At 42.7% G+C, this 17,694-nt stretch overlaps 1 protein-coding gene across 1 annotated transcript; it reads left to right on the top strand.

Moving 5' to 3' along the window:
• The first annotated feature begins 2,113 nt into the window (after window positions 1-2,113).
• On the top strand, window positions 2,114-16,846 carry LOC106607451 (complement C1q tumor necrosis factor-related protein 1). The gene is made up of 3 exons (XM_014204411.3): window positions 2,114-3,073; window positions 11,349-11,558; window positions 12,424-16,846. Exons 2-3 carry the CDS (start codon window positions 11,360-11,362, stop codon window positions 12,969-12,971), a joined length of 747 nt encoding a protein of 248 aa, XP_014059886.1. The 5' UTR covers window positions 2,114-3,073; window positions 11,349-11,359; the 3' UTR covers window positions 12,972-16,846.
• Window positions 16,847-17,694: the final 848 nt, after the last annotated feature.

Genomic DNA, 17,694 nt, shown 5'->3' with positions numbered 1-17,694 from the left:
ATTTGTTCTTAACTGACTTGCCTAGTTAAATAAAGGTTAAATAAAAAATATAAAGAAACAACAGATAGCAATGTACTGCCGCTTTCCATGTTAACAATGATGTTCACAAGTCTGATTGTCCTTTAGACATGTCTTTATGTATTTTGTGAAGGTGAGATAGGTGCTGCACAGAGAAAGCAGTTTGAATAAAGGTGTTTTTCCTTGATTAAGGGAATTATACAGTCACTTCTCATGGCAAACCTTGTGGATCTGCTGCCAAGGCTTTTGTCTTTGACAAAAGTGCTAAGTGGGGGGAGGGGGGTGGGGGTCAGGCCATTTAGGATCTTGAATACCAGACATGCATCGGTTTATTGCACAAGATTTTCTGAACTCAACAGCTCATGCTTTCTGAGGATGTAACAGCAGTATGTTAAGTAAGGGGAGTATCATAGAATTGAAGTACTGTTTTGCTGTCTCTGTAGTCAAACAATGTCATATGTATTGGAAATTAGCTAGGTTCAATTTGGATATTCGAGTTACCCTTTTCACCTGCTTTAATTTTTGGGGGGTACCCCCCTTTTCTCCCCAATTTCGTGATATCCAAATGGTAGTAACAGACTGGTCCCATCGCTGCAACTCCCGTACGGACTCGGGAGAGGCTAAGGTCGAGAGCCATGCGTCCTCCGAAACACAACCCCTTGGACAAGAGAATGCTACTGGTAGGTAAACATACATTCATAATCCATTGTCCTAGATTTGAAACAGAAACAAATCTTTATATCTCAGCAAAAATCTTACCCAAGTTTGTTGAATGCCACAACCATATGAACTACTGCATTGGTGTCCATGTTTCAGGTCAAATAATATTTGCCACCTCATAAAAAGGAATGAGTTCTGCCTGGTGGAACACTGACTATGTCCCAAATAGCACCCTATTCCATATATAGTGCACTACATTTTGGATGCAGCCTCTCTACCTTCTGGTTATTGGTGGGCAATTAAGTTGAATAGAGAAAAGGAGCGAGTCTAGAGAGGGTTATAGAGGTTTTAATGAGATGAGAAAATGAGAGGTCAACTCGGGGTCAGTGGTTAAGGCCTAGGTGTGTCAGAACAAACTGTATAAACATGTGACCACTTGTAGGAAAGGTCACAGGTCAAGAGCTCATGTCAACGATATGATTGAGGAGGCTCATGCTGAAGAATTTCATTTTGGAATCTCACTATTAATATATCCCCAAATATAAATAATTTATTGTACATCTGGTGTTTTTGTATTATTTATTCATGTTCATTCATTTATTCAAATTGAAGGATAGTCAATGAAACAAAATGCATATTGATGTAGTGTAAAACATGGTTTGATATGTGATTTATCAGTTCCCCTTCCTTCAACACATTACATTTGTGGGACAATTATGTTCTCACAGCTGAATGTTTTTGGATGTTTTGCAGTTTTCTCTTTTAAGATTAGGAGTAGTGTTGACATTGTCGGAAAAGAAAGGTACAGAGAAAGAGATAATGGTTGAGTAGCTTGCAGTTGAAAGGTGAATCAATAGTCTGAATGAAAGCATATCGAGCTACAAATAACGTTTTAAAAATAGCCTTCCTTCCTTATTTCCTCCCTCCTTTCCTTCCATCCTTATTTCCTCCCTCCTTTCCTTCCATCCTTATTTCCTCCCTCCCTCCCTTCCTTCCTTCATAGATATACACAAACCGGTACTATTGACACTGGAAGTTCAAGGGAGGACAGTCAGTGTCAACGTAGTAGAGTCAATAAAATATGGGTCAGATGTGTCTGTTAATGTCATGGAGATGAAAGAAGAAGAAGAACACGCCTGACATAATTACATAACAGTCTGTGGAGTCTCCTTCAATCATGGACCCCTAGGCGGTAATGCGTTCCAGATGTGCTTGTGTTACACGTGTACACCAATTTGAAATCAACTTCCGCTCTCGGCTCTCACAGCAATGGCAATAAGAGCTCATCCAAAAACTTGCAGAGGGTAAATAAAAATAGGCCTGTTCATTCTCACTGTTTGCTGCAGGTAGACGGTTGTGCCAACATGGTTGTGCTGAATCTGTGTCTATTCTAATTAACAAAAACTATTGGGCCCAATAAATAGTAAAACATATATTGTCTCTGCTAAAAGTGGATCTCTGTGTGCTCGCGCGTGTGTGTGCTTGCCTGTGTGCCTGCACATGGGCATGTGTGTGTTACTGTCCCTTCCCCAAGGTTTCTGCCACCAATTTCTCCCCAGCGATGGTCCTCCCTCCCAATCTTTTCCTTCCCTCAAGCTAGCCTACCTCTCCCCTCTGCCCCCCTCACCTTCTGTCTCCACCCCAACAATAACACTACCCCACCCTGTCTGTCCCTGACTCCATGTGTAAAACCCTGTGCCCCCTTTCTCCTCAGAGTGCTAGCTCCCCTCCAGGGCCTCCACACTCCCACACTAACATCTGCTTCCTCCTCTCCTTTGTGGCTTGAGCTTTTACAGATGTGAAGCAGCAGAAAAAAAGAGCAGGGGGAAGGAATTCACCACAGCAGAAATACAGGACTGGACTGGAAGGATGGCAGACAGTACTTGCAAAGGCAATGGGATGGCTTCTCTTGAGCCTCCCGCAACTATTATGCAGATGTAGTGTAATGTAATGTAGGGTAGCGTGTGTGTGTGTCCACTGTTTGATTGGTTATGGGATATTACTAAAACGTTCCTATGTGTGTTCTAATTCATTTCTTTAACAGAATGTAATAAATGGGTGTTCAAACAGAACCTCCAGACATAGCCTATACATTCCATCCGTTCTGTATTGTCAGAGCCCTTAAACATTCCCGTCATTTTTCATGAGTTATCAACTTTGAAATGGGCTCAAATTAAGATCTTTTTACCAGTTTTTTATTTAGTATTTCTAGCTATTCTTATTGTTATCGATGTTGTTTTCATAGTTTTTATGTGTATCACTTTGCTTTGGCGATATTGAATTTGAATTTTAGAGAGAGAGAGAGAGGCTGACTCAGGATTCTCCTCCTCCCCTCCCCTCTCTCTCCTCTCTCTCCTCGGCTGATCGACACGACTTGCAGAGACTTCTACGAGAGGTAAGTTACAGCCTGCTTTACTATCAATCACATTAACTGTCATTCTGCGGTAGCTTCTGCACAATGCCAAGAGTTTCACGCAGTCTCGCATCTTTTATTTGGCTACATTAAATGTAATGCCTCACTGATGGGCGTCGCCAGAACTTGCAGAGAGGAGGATAGAGCAGCACCAGAGAGCTGGTCAAGTTGCATATCAGCAGCCGCAGCTTGTTTCAATAGTTGGCTGCCTCTCTACATGACCATAGAGGCATGGCCGTAATTAAAAACATGTTTTTTAGGAACTCAATCTCAAATTACTGTTGAGAGTTAGAATTGTAGAATAGACAAGGTGCAATTTCAAAACTTAGTTGTGCATCAGCGCTTTTCCTCTTGCTATATGTCACTCACTGACAGTCACTCAACTAAACCATGTCATAAAATAGACTTCACACTCTTGTTTATCACTATCCAGAGCTCAGCCTGTTCTTTTCCCTCAAGGTTAGGAACTCTTTGAAGCTTTTACTCCTTTGACCATCTGCTTCTGTAGCTATACTAATTGCATACACACATTTCTTTCCCTCTCCAGTGGTTCCTGGACTTTCCGGAACTAATCAGACTAATCGATCCCTACATTGATCATTACATTGATTATTCATTAACCCTGCTGTATGATTAATAATTCATCATGGTTTATTGATTCATTTACATTTATTAGATCATTCTCCTATCAATTAGTCTAGGGGAGAATCTCAATTGTATACTCCTTGTGTCCTCTCTCCTCGCCTCCTTTTTTAAAACCCATTGGAGGAGAAGGTCAGAGGGGAGGGATCTCTGGCTTTCTCAATCAATGGGTTTCGAGAAGAAGGCAAGGAAAGATGACACGAGGAGTGTGCATTTGAGATTCTAGTTAGCTGGCTAGACTATCTAAATTTGTAGTAATCAGGGCAAATTATCGACAGGTAACACTGGGCCCCCATTGATTTTGTTTGTCACTCTCAGTCAGATATCATATTAGCATGACATTTACAGCTAATTCCTTGCAATTCTACACGGTTTGCCATGGGGTGGGGATACATTTTTGCAGTTTTAAAGCTAATTCCATGAAATTCTACATATTTTGCCATGACTTATGTCATGCTAATATGATATCGGAGTGTGAGTGACAAACAAAATTTCACAGTATTATTCCAACATCATAGTGTGGACTTATATATTAAAACAAGAAAAATCACTTTTTTGACTACACTGAGCCTTTAAAAATGAACAGAGCAGAAATCGCCATTTCCTGTTTGCAAAAATTCTAGTAGTTTGCATAATTTCAGTTTATGTGACAAAACAAGAAAGTATATTGTAGAGAATATTGTGCCATTTAAACAACTGCCACATAATGAAAGTGATTGTGACACCCAGATTTACTGAAAATAAGATACACTATGTACACAAAAACATGTGGACACCCATTCAAATGAATGGTTTTGGCTATTTCAGCCACACCTGTATAAAATCGAGCACACAGTCATGCAATCTTCATAGCTCAGTGACTTCCAACATGACACCGTCGTAGAATGCCACCTTTCCAACAAGTCATTTCGTCAAAAATCTGTCCTGCTAGAGCTGCACTGGTCAACTGTAAGTGCTGTTATTGTGAAGCGGGACGTCTAGGAGCAACCACAGCTCAGCCGTGAAGTTGAAGACCACACAAGCTCACAGAACGGAACCGCCGAGTACTGAAGCGTGTAGCGCTTTTAAAACGTCTGTCCTCGGTTGTAACACTCACTACTGAGTTCCAAACTGCCTCTGGAAGCAACATCAGCACAATAACGTTGGTCAGGAGCTTCATGAAATGGGTTTCCATGGCCGAGCAGCTGCACACAAGCCTAAGAACACGCGTTTTCTGGAGTGATGAATCACACTTCACCATCTGGCAGTTCGACGGACAAATCTGGTTTTGGCGTATGCCAGGAAAACACTTCCTAACCCAATGCATAGTGCCAACTGTAAAGTTTGGTGGAGGAGGAATAGGCCCCTTAGTTAGGCCCCTAAGTTCCAGTGAAGGGAAATCTTAACGCTACAGCATACAATGACATTCTAGACAATTCTGTGCTTCGAACTTTGTGGCAACAGTTTGGGGAAGGCCCTTTCCTGTATCACCATGACAATACCCTCGTGCACAAAGCGTGGTCCATACAGAAATGGTTTGTTGAGATTGGTGTTTTGAAGAACTTGACATGCCTGCACAGAACCCTGACCTCAACCCCACTGAACACCTTTGGGATGAATTGGAACGCTGACTGCGAGCCAGGCCTAATCGCCCAACATCAGTGCCCGACCTTGCTAATGCTCTTGTGGCTGAATGGAAGCAAGTCCCCGCAGCAATGTTCCAACATCTAGTGGAATGCCTTCCTAGATGAGTGGAGGCTGTTATAGCAGCAATGGGGGGACTATATTAATGCCCACGATTTTAGAATGAGATGTTCGGCGAGCAGGTGTCCACATGCTTTTGGCCATGTAGTGTATGTAAGGCCACATATGGCCATATTACTTTTCCGTATGGGGCAGCTTGCTCCGAAATGCTAATGTACATGATTTATCTAATGCAGATTAGGCTACTGCAGCATTCCACATGGCTTTATTAGCATGTTCTCTGGTCTAGCACACCACCAGATCATATAGCTTTAAACACAGACGGTACCATGTCACTGCTACTACACGCCAAAGTCAAACTTGATTAACCATGCTTGTGTTACCATCGCCTTGGTCTAGGACTGCAGGCCAGCTTTGCTGTAGTGTATGGATATTCACTCAAACAATGTTTTCTGGATCAGTTGAATCCTGATTCATAAAGTCAGCCTTTATACTCTGTTTGCTCTAGAGATCTACCCAGTGTGAATCCCAAATGGCACCCTTTTCCCATAGAGCCCAACTTTTTTCACCAGGGCCTAAAGTACTGCACTATGTAGGGTATAACGTGCGATTTGGGATGGCGTCCAAATGTCCATCTTCTAAACTGTAAAATTGAACTCTGTGGCACAACTATCAACTAAAGAGGCTGAATGATTTAAAGCACTCCTTAATATCAAATCAATGTAGTTATTTCTGACCCTTCGGTAGTAGCAAAACATTTGGCCCATAGCTAGCCTGTACCAGAGGTGGGACCAAGTCATTGTTTACAAGTCACAAGTAAGTCTCAAGTCTTAGCACTCAAGTCCCAAGTCAAGACAGGCAAGTCTGAGTCAAGTCTCAAGTCAAGACCGTCAAGTCTCAAGTCCTAAACTTTGAGTTTCGAGTCTTAAACAAGTCATAATGTGCTCTTTACCAAATGTAATACCATTTCATATTTTTAACAAGAGTAATAGTTAGTATATTACATTTACGCAAATCATGAATGCTTTAAAAAAAATCTATACATTTATTATTTTCCAAATAAATGTTATATTTCCATGGAAATACATGGGTAGCCATGAGAAAGACCCCCCCCCCCCCCCCCAATAGTGATCGCCTATCGAGGATCGCTATGGGGCACAATCGGCGATGTAGGCTTGTACACAATCACCCAACCACAATCGCCCAACCTTGTTTTAGGAACAGCAGTAACATCAGGCAGGATTTAGGCTACCAACTGCCAAGCCAGTTGTAGCTCAATCTTGCGTGCAATGGTCACGTTCCCGCACTGACTGACTGTGTAGAGGCTCATTGATTTAATGTTACGTTAGCCTACATTATACACTAGTAAAGTAATAAAATATATTAGCCACGACTTACCGTTCTTGGTGCAGCTTCAAATGTCGAACAAATTTGGAAATTGTTGCGCCTCCATCTGTAATTTTCTTCCCGCATGTTTTGCAAGTTGCAATCCGTTTTTGTAGATACAGCGTCGTCTTTATATCCGAAAATAATAATTTTGGGTATCATCTTTCCAAGGGCTCCCTCTGAATTCACCCACCGACGTTCCTCTGCACTGCCACGCACCACTTTTTCTCAGCTGGCACAATTTCATTGGCTGCTGTCCGATTCAAACTGTAATCCGTTAAATTAAGAGTTTATGTGCAGCACACTTTTTTAATAGCATAATTTTTTATATTTGGGCTTGGGGAGGGTGTCAAGTCAGGTCGAGTAATAAGGCTCAAGTCCAAGTCAAGTCACGAGTCATTGGTGTTAAAGTTAAAGTCGAGTTGCAAGTCATCATATTTGTGACTCGAGTCTGACTTGAGTCCAAGTCATGTGACTCGAGTCCACACCTCTGGCCTGTACAATCAAAAAATTATCAAGATACTGTACCTCAGTACACTTCACAAGTTTAAATGGTTCACATTTTTTGCAGCGATTAAGCATTTCATTGTACAGAGTACTATGCTGCATTCCGTGCATATGACAATCAACTTTGATTTGATTTGAAAATCCCAGAAAAAGACCATCAAGATCACTCAGATGTCTGCAGATCATGGCCATTTATTTCAGGGACATTATGGAAGAAGCTATAGCATTGCTATACTTTTGGTTTGTTGATGAGAGCCACACTAGTGTTTCTTCTGTGGATTTTCATTGGACCACTGGCCCTATGTTCTGTCACTGCAATGAGCTATGGATCTAAAATGGCACCTTAGTATAACAGCTGTGTTGGACTGTCTGTCTGAGACTATAGGGCTGGCATCATAGAAAATGATCAATGATGGTCATGGTTTGAATAGAAGCTCCAGACAACAACAGTGGTTGCTGTCTCATGGATAGTTCATAGCTAGCTCAAATCAAATCAAAGTTAAATCAACATTTATTACAGTGACATGCTTACTTACAAGCCCTAACCAACAGTGCAATTTTTAAGTAAAAAATAGTTATTAGGTAAACAATAGATAAGTAAATAAATACAAAAAATAAAACAGTAAAATGACAGTGAAAATATCAGTAGCGAGGCTATATACAGGTGGTACCGGTACAGAGTCAATGTGCGGGGGCACCGGTCAGTCAAGCTAATTGAGGTAATATGTACGTGAATGTAAAGTTAAAGTGACTATGCATAGATGTTAAACAGAAAGTAGCAGCAACGTAAAAGAGGCAGTTGGCGGGTGGGGGGTGGCGGGACACAATGCAAATAGTCCGGGTAGCCAATGTGCGGGGGCACTGGTTAGTCGGGCTAATTGAGGTAATATGTAGGTGAATGTATAGTTAAAGTGACTATGCATAGATGATAAACAGACAGTAGCAGCAGCGTAAAAGAGGGGTTGGGGGGTTGGCGGGACACAATGCAAAAAGTCCGGGTAGTCATTTGATTACCTGTTCTGGAGTCTTAGGGCTTGAGGTAAAAGCTGTTGAGAAGCCTTTTGGTCCTAGACTTGGCACTCTGGTACCTCTTGCCATGCCATAGATGAGAGAACAGTCTATGACTGGGGTTGCTGGGGTCTTTGACAATTTTTTTGGCCTTCCTCTGACATCGCCTGGTGTAGACGTCCTGGATGGCAGGCAGCATAGCCCCAGTGATGTATTGGGCCGTACGCACTAGCCTCTGTAGTGCCTTGCGGTCGGAGGTCGAGCAGTTGCCATACCAGGCAGTAATGCAACTAGTCAGGATGCTCTCGATGTTGGAGCTGTAGAACCTTTTGAGGATCTGAGGACCCATGCCAAATCTTTTCAGTCTCTTGAGGGGGAATAGGTTTTGTCGTGCCCTCTTCACGACTGTCTTGGTGTGTTTGGACCATTCTAGTTTGTTGGGGATGTGGACACCAAAGAACTTGAAGCTCTCAACCTGCTCCGCTGCAGCCCCGTCGATGAGAATGGGGGCGTGATTGGTCCTCTTTTTCCTGTAGTCCACAATCATCTCCTTTGTCTTGATTACGTTGAGGGATAGGTTGTTATTCTGGCACCACCCGGCCAGGTCTCTGACCTCCTCCCTATAGGTTTCCTCGTTGTTGTCGGTGATCAGGCCTACCACCATTGTGTCGTCTGCAAACTTAATGATGGTGTTGGAGTCGTGCCTGGCCATGCAGTCGTGAGTGAACAGGGAGTACAGGAGGGGACTGAGCATGCACCCCTGTGTCCAGTGTTGAGGATCAGCGTGGCAGATGTGTTGCTACCTACCCTCACCACCTATGCGCGGCCCGTCAGGAAGTCCAGGATCCAGTTGCAGAGGGAGGTGTTTAGTCCCAGGATCCTGAGCTTAGTGATGAGCTTTGAGGGCACTATGGTGTTGAATGCTCGGGTTCATCATTCCTAAACCTTCCCTGCTCCCATCTATGCAAATATACTGTATGCTTTCTCTGGCTCCAAAACCACTCTTTTTCCTACTGTCCTGGAACAGCAATGGGACACGTAATAATTCAGTTGCTAAGCAGAGACTGATATTTCAGATTATGTTTTTTTCCAATCTTATTTATGTGGATATTCATTATACCACTATAGCAAACTTTTTTGGCCCACAACCACATTTTAATATCTGAAAATGATTGCGACCCCAACCATGTGAAAAAAATGCATGTAATTAACAGCCAATGTTTACTTTGTTATTTGGGGTCATGGCAGTTCATTGTAAAACATTCTAACAGTATTTCTGATTGTGTTCTCAAATCACAATCATATACTTTTAATGTGGGGCTATGACAGGCAATTGCAAATTAGTCTGACATAATGTCTCTTATCTCACCACCACTAAATAGATGGGTGTACTTGATCCATGTCGCGTCGGAGCTTCTCAAAGTCAGGGGATGTGGTCGACAATGCGCACCTCATCTCTCCTGTCACATCCAACCTGGATCGATATTGTTTTTTTTCTAATACAGACGAGAGCACTGAATCAGAGTACCGTAATGTCCGAACTATTAATCGCACCTGAATATAAGCCGCATCCACTGAATTAAAAAAAAAATATTACTTTGAACATAAATAAGCCGCACATGTCTATAAGCCGCAAGTGCCTACCGGTACATTGAAACAAATGAACTTTACACAGGCTTTAACGAAACACGGCTTGTAACAAAAATAAATAGGCTTTAACGAAACACGGCTTGTAACAAAAATAAATAGGCTTTAACGAAACACGGCTTGTAACAAAAAATAAAAAATTAGCAGTAAGCTTTACCGGTAGTTGTCTTTTTGCACTGAGTCAATTCCTCACGCTGCTGTTTCCAACGTCTTATCATCGACTCATTAAGACCAAGCTCCTGTGCAGCAGCTCTATTTCCTTTTCCAACAGCCAGATCAATCGCCTTCAACTTGAAAGCTGCATTATATGCATTTCTCCATGTCTTTGCCATGATGAGGGTGACAAAATGACTACCGTAATCAGAATGATGGGAAGTTTGAGAGCGCTCGATTTACTCTAAACAGTAAACAAAAAAGTTGTTTGACCTTTAACCCGTTCGGCAATTTCATTGGTCTAACGAAAGCTTCATGCCGCCAAAAAACTGAGCACGTCACAGAATGTGTTTTTTTTTTGAAAAAAATTGAAAGCGGGAAAAATCCATATATTAGCCGCTTCATTGTTTAAGCCGCAAGGTTCAAAGCCTGGGAAAAAAGTTACGGCTTATAGTCCGGAATTTACGGTACCATGAGTTTTAATGCTCTGAGGGAGACGGCACAGTATTCCCTTTGAGTCATGAACCAAATCTCCTTCATAGTGACCTGTGAATGCCTTATCTGCTGCATTCGGTCACATGACAGCTCGATCAGCTGTTCGATTTCACTTAAGGGCATGTCAGCTGAGCCAGGGTCACAGTCAAATGGATTTTGCTGATTTGTTCACTCGTCTGTATAAATGTTTTGTATTTCCCCTTAATGCTTGCATTCAGTTCGTTCAGTTTCCCAAATATGTCTATTTCCATAGGCAAGGAGCACATTTTCACACATTAAGTCAACAAAGTGTTTTACATCCATTGCGAATAACAACAGTCCCTCTCCAATTCAAAAAATCTTTCCAACACTCCCCCTCGATAACCACCAAGCCTCGGTGTGAAATAGAACATTGTCATGCTCTGATCCCATATCTCCACATAGTTTTGCGAACAGGCATGTACGACGTAGTTTACAATCAAAGTTACCTGCTGCGTATCTCAGAGTTCTGCGCTCAGCTCTTTTGCTGCCAGTTGCCCTCGGTGTATCCATTATAGCTCAGTGGGTGTATCATACAGTGCATCCATATGGCAGAGGGAGAAACATTTATAACTAGAGTGCAGAGGCCTGCCGCCGTCCTTGTCCATTTACAGCACTTACAGTGCTAGAATATGTAATTTGGGTGAACTATCCCTTTAAGGGTAAAAAGGTCAAAGGTTGTGTCTAATCTGTCTGTTGACCTTCCTTGTCCTCCCAGGTGCAGCAGCCATGTTTGACCGCCTCCTCCTCCTGAGCCCCGTTCTCCTTTTCCTCCCCCTGGTCATCCCTGTCCCACCCCCGGGAAATGCCTCTCCTGCCCCCTGCCGCCGCTGCTGTGATGACCTGGAGCCACAGGAGGGCCCCCCTGTGAGTGGCCTGAACCAGATACCTGAAGTCCGCACCTTCATCAACATGACCATCCTCAAGGGTGTGCCTGGATTGTGCCTTTACACCTGCAATAGACATAGCTTGATCCCAGGTCTCTTTGTGGTGTTTTGCCAACTCCTATGGTGGTTGTCATGCCAAAGACAAAACAAGTGGCAAAACAGCCTACACTGTACACAATGACTGAGTTCCATTTGATTGGATTATCAGTATGTGTATTCCGATCCAAGGCTCTACTCAATTGGACCCCTGCTCGCATTTGACACATTTAAGAGGCTTGGTAGGATGCTAGACACTGAGATTGGCTCGGTGTACATGTGATTCACCAGAGGAGAATGGCTGCCCCTGGAGTTAATGAGGCTGTTAGGTTTCAAACTAACCTTTTCATTGAATGCCTTTATTTTTTTCTCCAGTCAGTGGACTGGAGGCTAAAAGGTCTGCTGCCATTTCAGAACATTAACCTGGCATTGAACTTGCTGATGTGGCAGAAAACATGACCAATAACGTAACAGTTTGTGTGTGTGTGTGTGTGTGTTTGCGTGCGTGTTTGTGTGCTCACTAGAGAGCGTGACTTAGCTTTGAAAAACATGCTTTGGCTTTCCAAAAATAAAGCTGCAAAAAAATATATATATATCCTGTTGAAGATAAGCAGAACTCCAGAACCCTAAATTCTCAAATACTGAATGGTCTGGAGTGACTCCAAGTTTCCGTAACATTCCTCTCGAATCACTCTGGAATCGAGAAAATCTGGAGAAAATCATAAACAATCTATCTACACAAAAGCTTCTATGGTCCATGTTATACTAACTTTAATCTCAACATTACCCCATTTGGACCTTTAGTCTACATTACTGTGTCATAGTGCTGTAAGGACTCATGTGCTGTATATTTTCCATCTTGCCTCACAGGAGACAAGGGAAACCGTGGGGAAAGGGGGACACCTGGGAAGTCTGGTGAGGAAGGCGCTCCTGGATCCCGAGGGCCAATGGGCCCCAAAGGAACCAAGGGCCAGGCGGGCCCCTCAGGGGACCCCTTCAAGACCCAGGACGCAGCCTTCTCGGTGGGTCGTCGCAAGTCCCTCCACAGCGTGGACTACTACCAGGCCCTGGTGTTCGACACAGAGTTCGTCAACCTCCACGGCCACTTCGACATGTTCAAAGGAAAGTTCTACTGCTACGTCCCTGGGATTTACTTCTTCAACGTCAACATCCACACCTGGAACTTTAAGGAGACCTACCTGCACATCATGAGGAATGACAAGGAGCAGGCCATTGTGTACGCCCAACCCAGCGAGAGGTCCATCATGCAAAGCCAGAGCCTTATGTTGCCCCTTGAGCTCAATGACGAGGTGTGGGTCCGGCTGTACAAGAGGGAGAGGGAGAACGCTGTGTATAGTGACGATGTGGATGTGTACATCACCTTTAACGGATACCTCATCAAGCCCACCCTGGAGTGAGATGACCTGCTGGGTTATGTTCAGTAGGCACAAACTGGAAGAAAACACCCTAAACAGAGTCAAATGGGGAGGTACTATCTGGACTTGTCCAGGAAGAAACGCTTGTTTTCCTTTTCCGTTGCAAAATGTTTTAAATGTTTTGGTACGGTGTGCGCTTATGAACATGATCCCCAACTGACCTGAGGGGAGGGGGCTAGAGGTCAGAGTTCAGGAGGGCACATCGAGAGGGGGCCTCTTTATGCAGGGTTTTCATTGACGCACACACCCACTTTTAAGTGCCTCTATACGGTGCAAGGGGATACTGGGGGCTTGTAAGGTAATGACTCCAAATACATATACTCCTTCTTTTCTTTTTTCTTTTTTTTTTACATAGACTCCTTCTCTCCTGTATTGAAAAATAAATATTAGATGTACAGTGGGGGGAAAAAAGTATTTGATCCCCTGCTGATTTTGTACGTTTGCGCACTTACAAAGAAATTATCAGTCTATAATTTTAATGGTAGGTTTATTTGAACATTGAGAGACAGAATAACAACAAAATAATCCCGAAAAACACATGTCAAAAATGTTATCAAATGATTTGCATTTTGATGAGGGAAATAAGTATTTGACCCTTCTGCAAAACATGACTTAGTACTTGGTGGCAAAACCCTTGTTGGCAATCACAGAGGTCAGACGTTTCATGTAGTTGGCCACCAGGTTTGCACACATCTCAGGAGGGATTTTGTCCCTCTCCTCTTTGCAGATCTTCTCCAAGTCATTAAGGTTTCGAGGCTGATGTTTGGCAACTCGAACCTTGAGCTCCCTCAACAGATTTTCTATGGGATTAAGGTCTGGAGACTGGCTAGGCCACTCCAGGACCTTAATGTGCTTCTTCTTGAGCCACTCCTTTGTTGCCTTGGCCGTGTGTTTTGGGTCATTGTCATGCTGGAATACCCATCCACGACCCATTTTCAATGCCCTGGCTGAGGGAAGGAGGTTCTCACCCAAGATTTGACAGTACATGGCCCCGTCAAATGATGCGGTGAAGTTGTTCTGTCCCCTTAGCAGAAAAACACCCCCAAAGCATAATGTTTCCACCTCCATGTTTGACGGTGGAGATGGTGTTCTTGGGGTCATAGGCAGCATTCCTCCTCCAAACACGGCGAGTTGAGTTGATGCCAAAGAGCTCCATTTTGGTCTCATCTGACTACAACACTTTCACCAGTTGTCCTCAATCATTCAGATGTTCATTGGCAAACTTCAGACGGGCATGTATATGTATTCTTGAGCAGGGGGACCTTGCGGGCGCTGCAGGATTTCAGTCCTTCACGGCGTAGTGTATTACCAATTGTTTTATTGGTGACTATGGTCCCAGCTGCCTTGAGATCATTGACAAGATCCTCCCGTGTAGTTCTGGGCTGATTCCTCACCGTTCTCATGATCATTGCAACCCCACGAGGTGAGATCTTGCATGGAGCCCCAGGCCGAGGGATATTGACAGTTCTTTTGTGTTTCTTCCATTTGCGAATAATCGCAACAACTGTTGTCACCTTCTCACCAAGCTGCTTGGCGATGGTCTTGTAGCCCATTCCAGCCTTGTGTAGGTCTACAGTCTTGTCCCTGACATCCTTGGAGAGCTCTTTGGTCTTGTCCATGGTGGAGAGTTTGGAATCTGATTGATTGATTGCTTCTGTGGACAGGTGTCTTTTTTACAGGTAACAAGCTGCGGTTATGAGCACTCCCTTTAAGAGTGTGCTCCTAATCTCAGCTCGTTACCTGTATAAAAGACACCTGGGAGCCAGAAATCTTTCTGATTGAGATGGGGTCAAATACTTATTTCCCTCATTAAAATGCAAATCAATTTATAACATTTTTGGCATGAGTTTTTCTCTATATTTTTGTTGTTATTCTGTCTCTCACTGTTCAAATAAACCTACCATTAAAATTATAGACTGATCCTTTCTTTATCAGTGGGCAAATGTACAAAATCAGCAGGGGATCAAATACTTTTTTTCCCCACTGTATATGTTGACAAGGAGGCTGGGTGGGAAAAGACCTATGACACAAGGAAAGAGATGTCCCCTTAAAGACACAAACCCCTTTATGACCATCTGGCTGTAATGGATTTCACTATTGGTTGTTAGCTTTATTAAGAGTTGTCACAGAGAACAGACACACAGGTTGAAGTGCTTTGAAACCATTAGTGATTCGATAAAGCCTGGTTGCCTTTTCATATGCCCTAATACTGTCATTTGTCTCAGATGTTTTGTCTGGACACTAGACCAGTGTGTATGCTGTTTTTTTAGTGTTCAGTTTCTGAGCTCTTGATCAATTTTGTCTGGTAAAGCTGTTCATAAGATCCTGATATTTTCCAGCTGGATATCAGTTGCACAGTTGTATAAATGAAAAAGACTACAGTAGTCATTACAGTGGGCTTGCAAATTTGATCTTGCAAGTTCAAATAAGAATAATATGATACTAGTTCAGTCTCAACAGGGATCCCTTGGTAACAGGATACAGAAATGTTATTTACAGTTTGGTGCTGTTTCTGTTTGGTCTTCTCTAGTCAGAACATGATGCGGAAAACTAAGAGTGCCAGCTGGAATAGGGTACCATTGCACCATTCAAACAGGGTCGACATGGATCAAGTATTCAATACCGCAAATAAGCCCTCTGAAGTAGAACGATTCATAGATTGTTACTTTTGGAATCAACTCAACAAAAAAAATGTATGAACAGTTCTCTTTGCAGTATTTCCTTCAATGACAGCAGCTGAGACAAGTCTTGTGAGATTTGGCGCCTTGCACCTCAGGGAATTTACATTTTTACGGAAATATCAGAGGTTCCTTGTGTGGTACTATTTTGCCAGGTACTCTGAAAAGTAATGGCGTAAAACTCCAACAGTAACATTGCTTCAGGAAATAGAGCATTTCGGAGTCTAAAATCATCACAAATCCAGTTGCCAGCAGTAGCCTTACTGTATGCTGAAATACCCTACTTAATACATGGTGCTAAAACATCCTTCAATCGTTTTGAAATTCACACTGTAAATGCTTGCAAATGTGTGGTTTTACTGCAGGTTTATGAATGTCTGTGTGAGAGTCAGCGATGGGCTTTACAGGTAAATAAAAGGGAGGGGGGCTGTTTTTATAAAGATTCAAAACAGGATGTCAGAGGTGCAGGTGAGTTTCCTCTAGTCAGTCGTCCAGACAGAGCTCAACCCTCATATCACATGCAGAAGGATGTCCAGAGATAAAACAAAGATAAACTGTTGATCAAAGGGTTGATTAAGTGTGAAAATACAGAGAGTGAATGAAGGACAAATATAATTCTATATGTGTTTAATGGTGTGACAGACAGTTGCTTTTCAATGGAATGGCAGAGTGCAAGCTATCCAAAACCCTACCAAGTACTCACAGTACTGTGGCCCTCATGAACCAATTCCTAACCATACAGGTCAATGGTTTTAACAACAGGTGGCATTCTTCAGCCAAGTTCAAACCTCTTCACACAGCACTTTGTTGAATGTTGTTTTTGTGTCAGAATGGGGAATGAGTTGATAGGAGGTTGGCTTTGGGAAGCTGGCCATTCAGGGGAGAACTTTTAATTTAGAAAGTTAGCTAGTAGACACAGGGGTAGAGATGTAATAATTCGAAAACTATTCTTCCTTTATTCATGAGAAAATGCTCCAATGAATTCAGAACTGTTTTGCTGTTCAAGTTACTTGATTGTCTGTCTCCTTATGGTGCTAAATAATTTACAAAAAGGTGCTACATTATATTTTGGTTTGTAATTTAAATAAATGTACATATTCTGCTTGAACATGAATGACATGACCAATACATATTTTACATTAACTTCACAAACCTTTGTTAATAAAGATATTGAAACATCTTTGTCTCAACCTCAAGCTTGATTGTTCCACACTTGATACATCTGTCAAACAGCTGCAGTCGAGCAAGGAAATGTACATAAGAGAAGAGGTCAACACATACTTTTACATGTCTTCATAAATTAACAACCTCCATTGTTATAGGACCGATTATCTGTTATTTTGAGTGTTGAGGGATTATTGTAGCCTTCTACCAAAGGCAATAAAAATATAATGGTTGGATGGACCGGTTAGTGCGCTAGAGTGGAGCCGAGTTCAAGTCAGCCACCTCCCAGTTCTCTATGTCACAAGAACACCCTTGAAATAACTAGGGCCTCCTTTGGACATAAAAAAACACCACAGAGAGAACATATACTGCTCAAAAAAATAAAGGGAACACTTAAACAACACATCCTAGATCTGAATGATAGAAATAATCTTATTAAATACTTTTTTCTTTACATAGTTGAATGTGCTGACAACAAAATCACACAAAAATAATCAATGGAAATCCAATTTATCAACCCATGGAGGTCTGGATTTGGAGTCACACTCAAAATTAAAGTGGAAAACCACACTACAGGCTGATCCAACTTTGATGTAATGTTCTTAAAACAAGTCAAAATGAGGCTCAGTAGTGTGTGTGGCCTCCACGTGCCTGTATGACCTCCTTACAACGCCTGGGCATGCTCCTGATGAGGTGGCGGATGGTCTCCTGAGGGATCTCCTCCTAGATCTGGACTAAAGCATCCGCCAACTCCTGGACAGGCTGTGGTGCAACGTGGCGTTGGTGGATGGAGCGAGACATGATGTCTCAGATGTGCTCAATTGGATTCAGGTCTGGAGAACGGGCGGGCCAGTCCATAGCAT

The sequence above is a fragment of the Salmo salar genome, chromosome 06 (genome assembly GCF_965601325.2).
Source record: "Salmo salar chromosome 06, fSalSal1, whole genome shotgun sequence".
Taxonomy (NCBI): Eukaryota; Metazoa; Chordata; class Actinopteri; order Salmoniformes; family Salmonidae; genus Salmo; species Salmo salar.
This window is presented reverse-complemented; position numbering and strand designations above follow the sequence as displayed.

Coding starts and splice junctions, on each gene's coding strand:
- LOC106607451 (XM_014204411.3), top strand. CDS start 11,360: ATGTTTGACCGCCTCCTCCTCCTGAGCCCCGTTCTCCTTTTCCTCCCC. Junction 11,559..12,423: donor CAACATGACCATCCTCAAGG/GTGTGCCTGGAT, acceptor CTTGCCTCACAG/GAGACAAGGGAAACCGTGGG.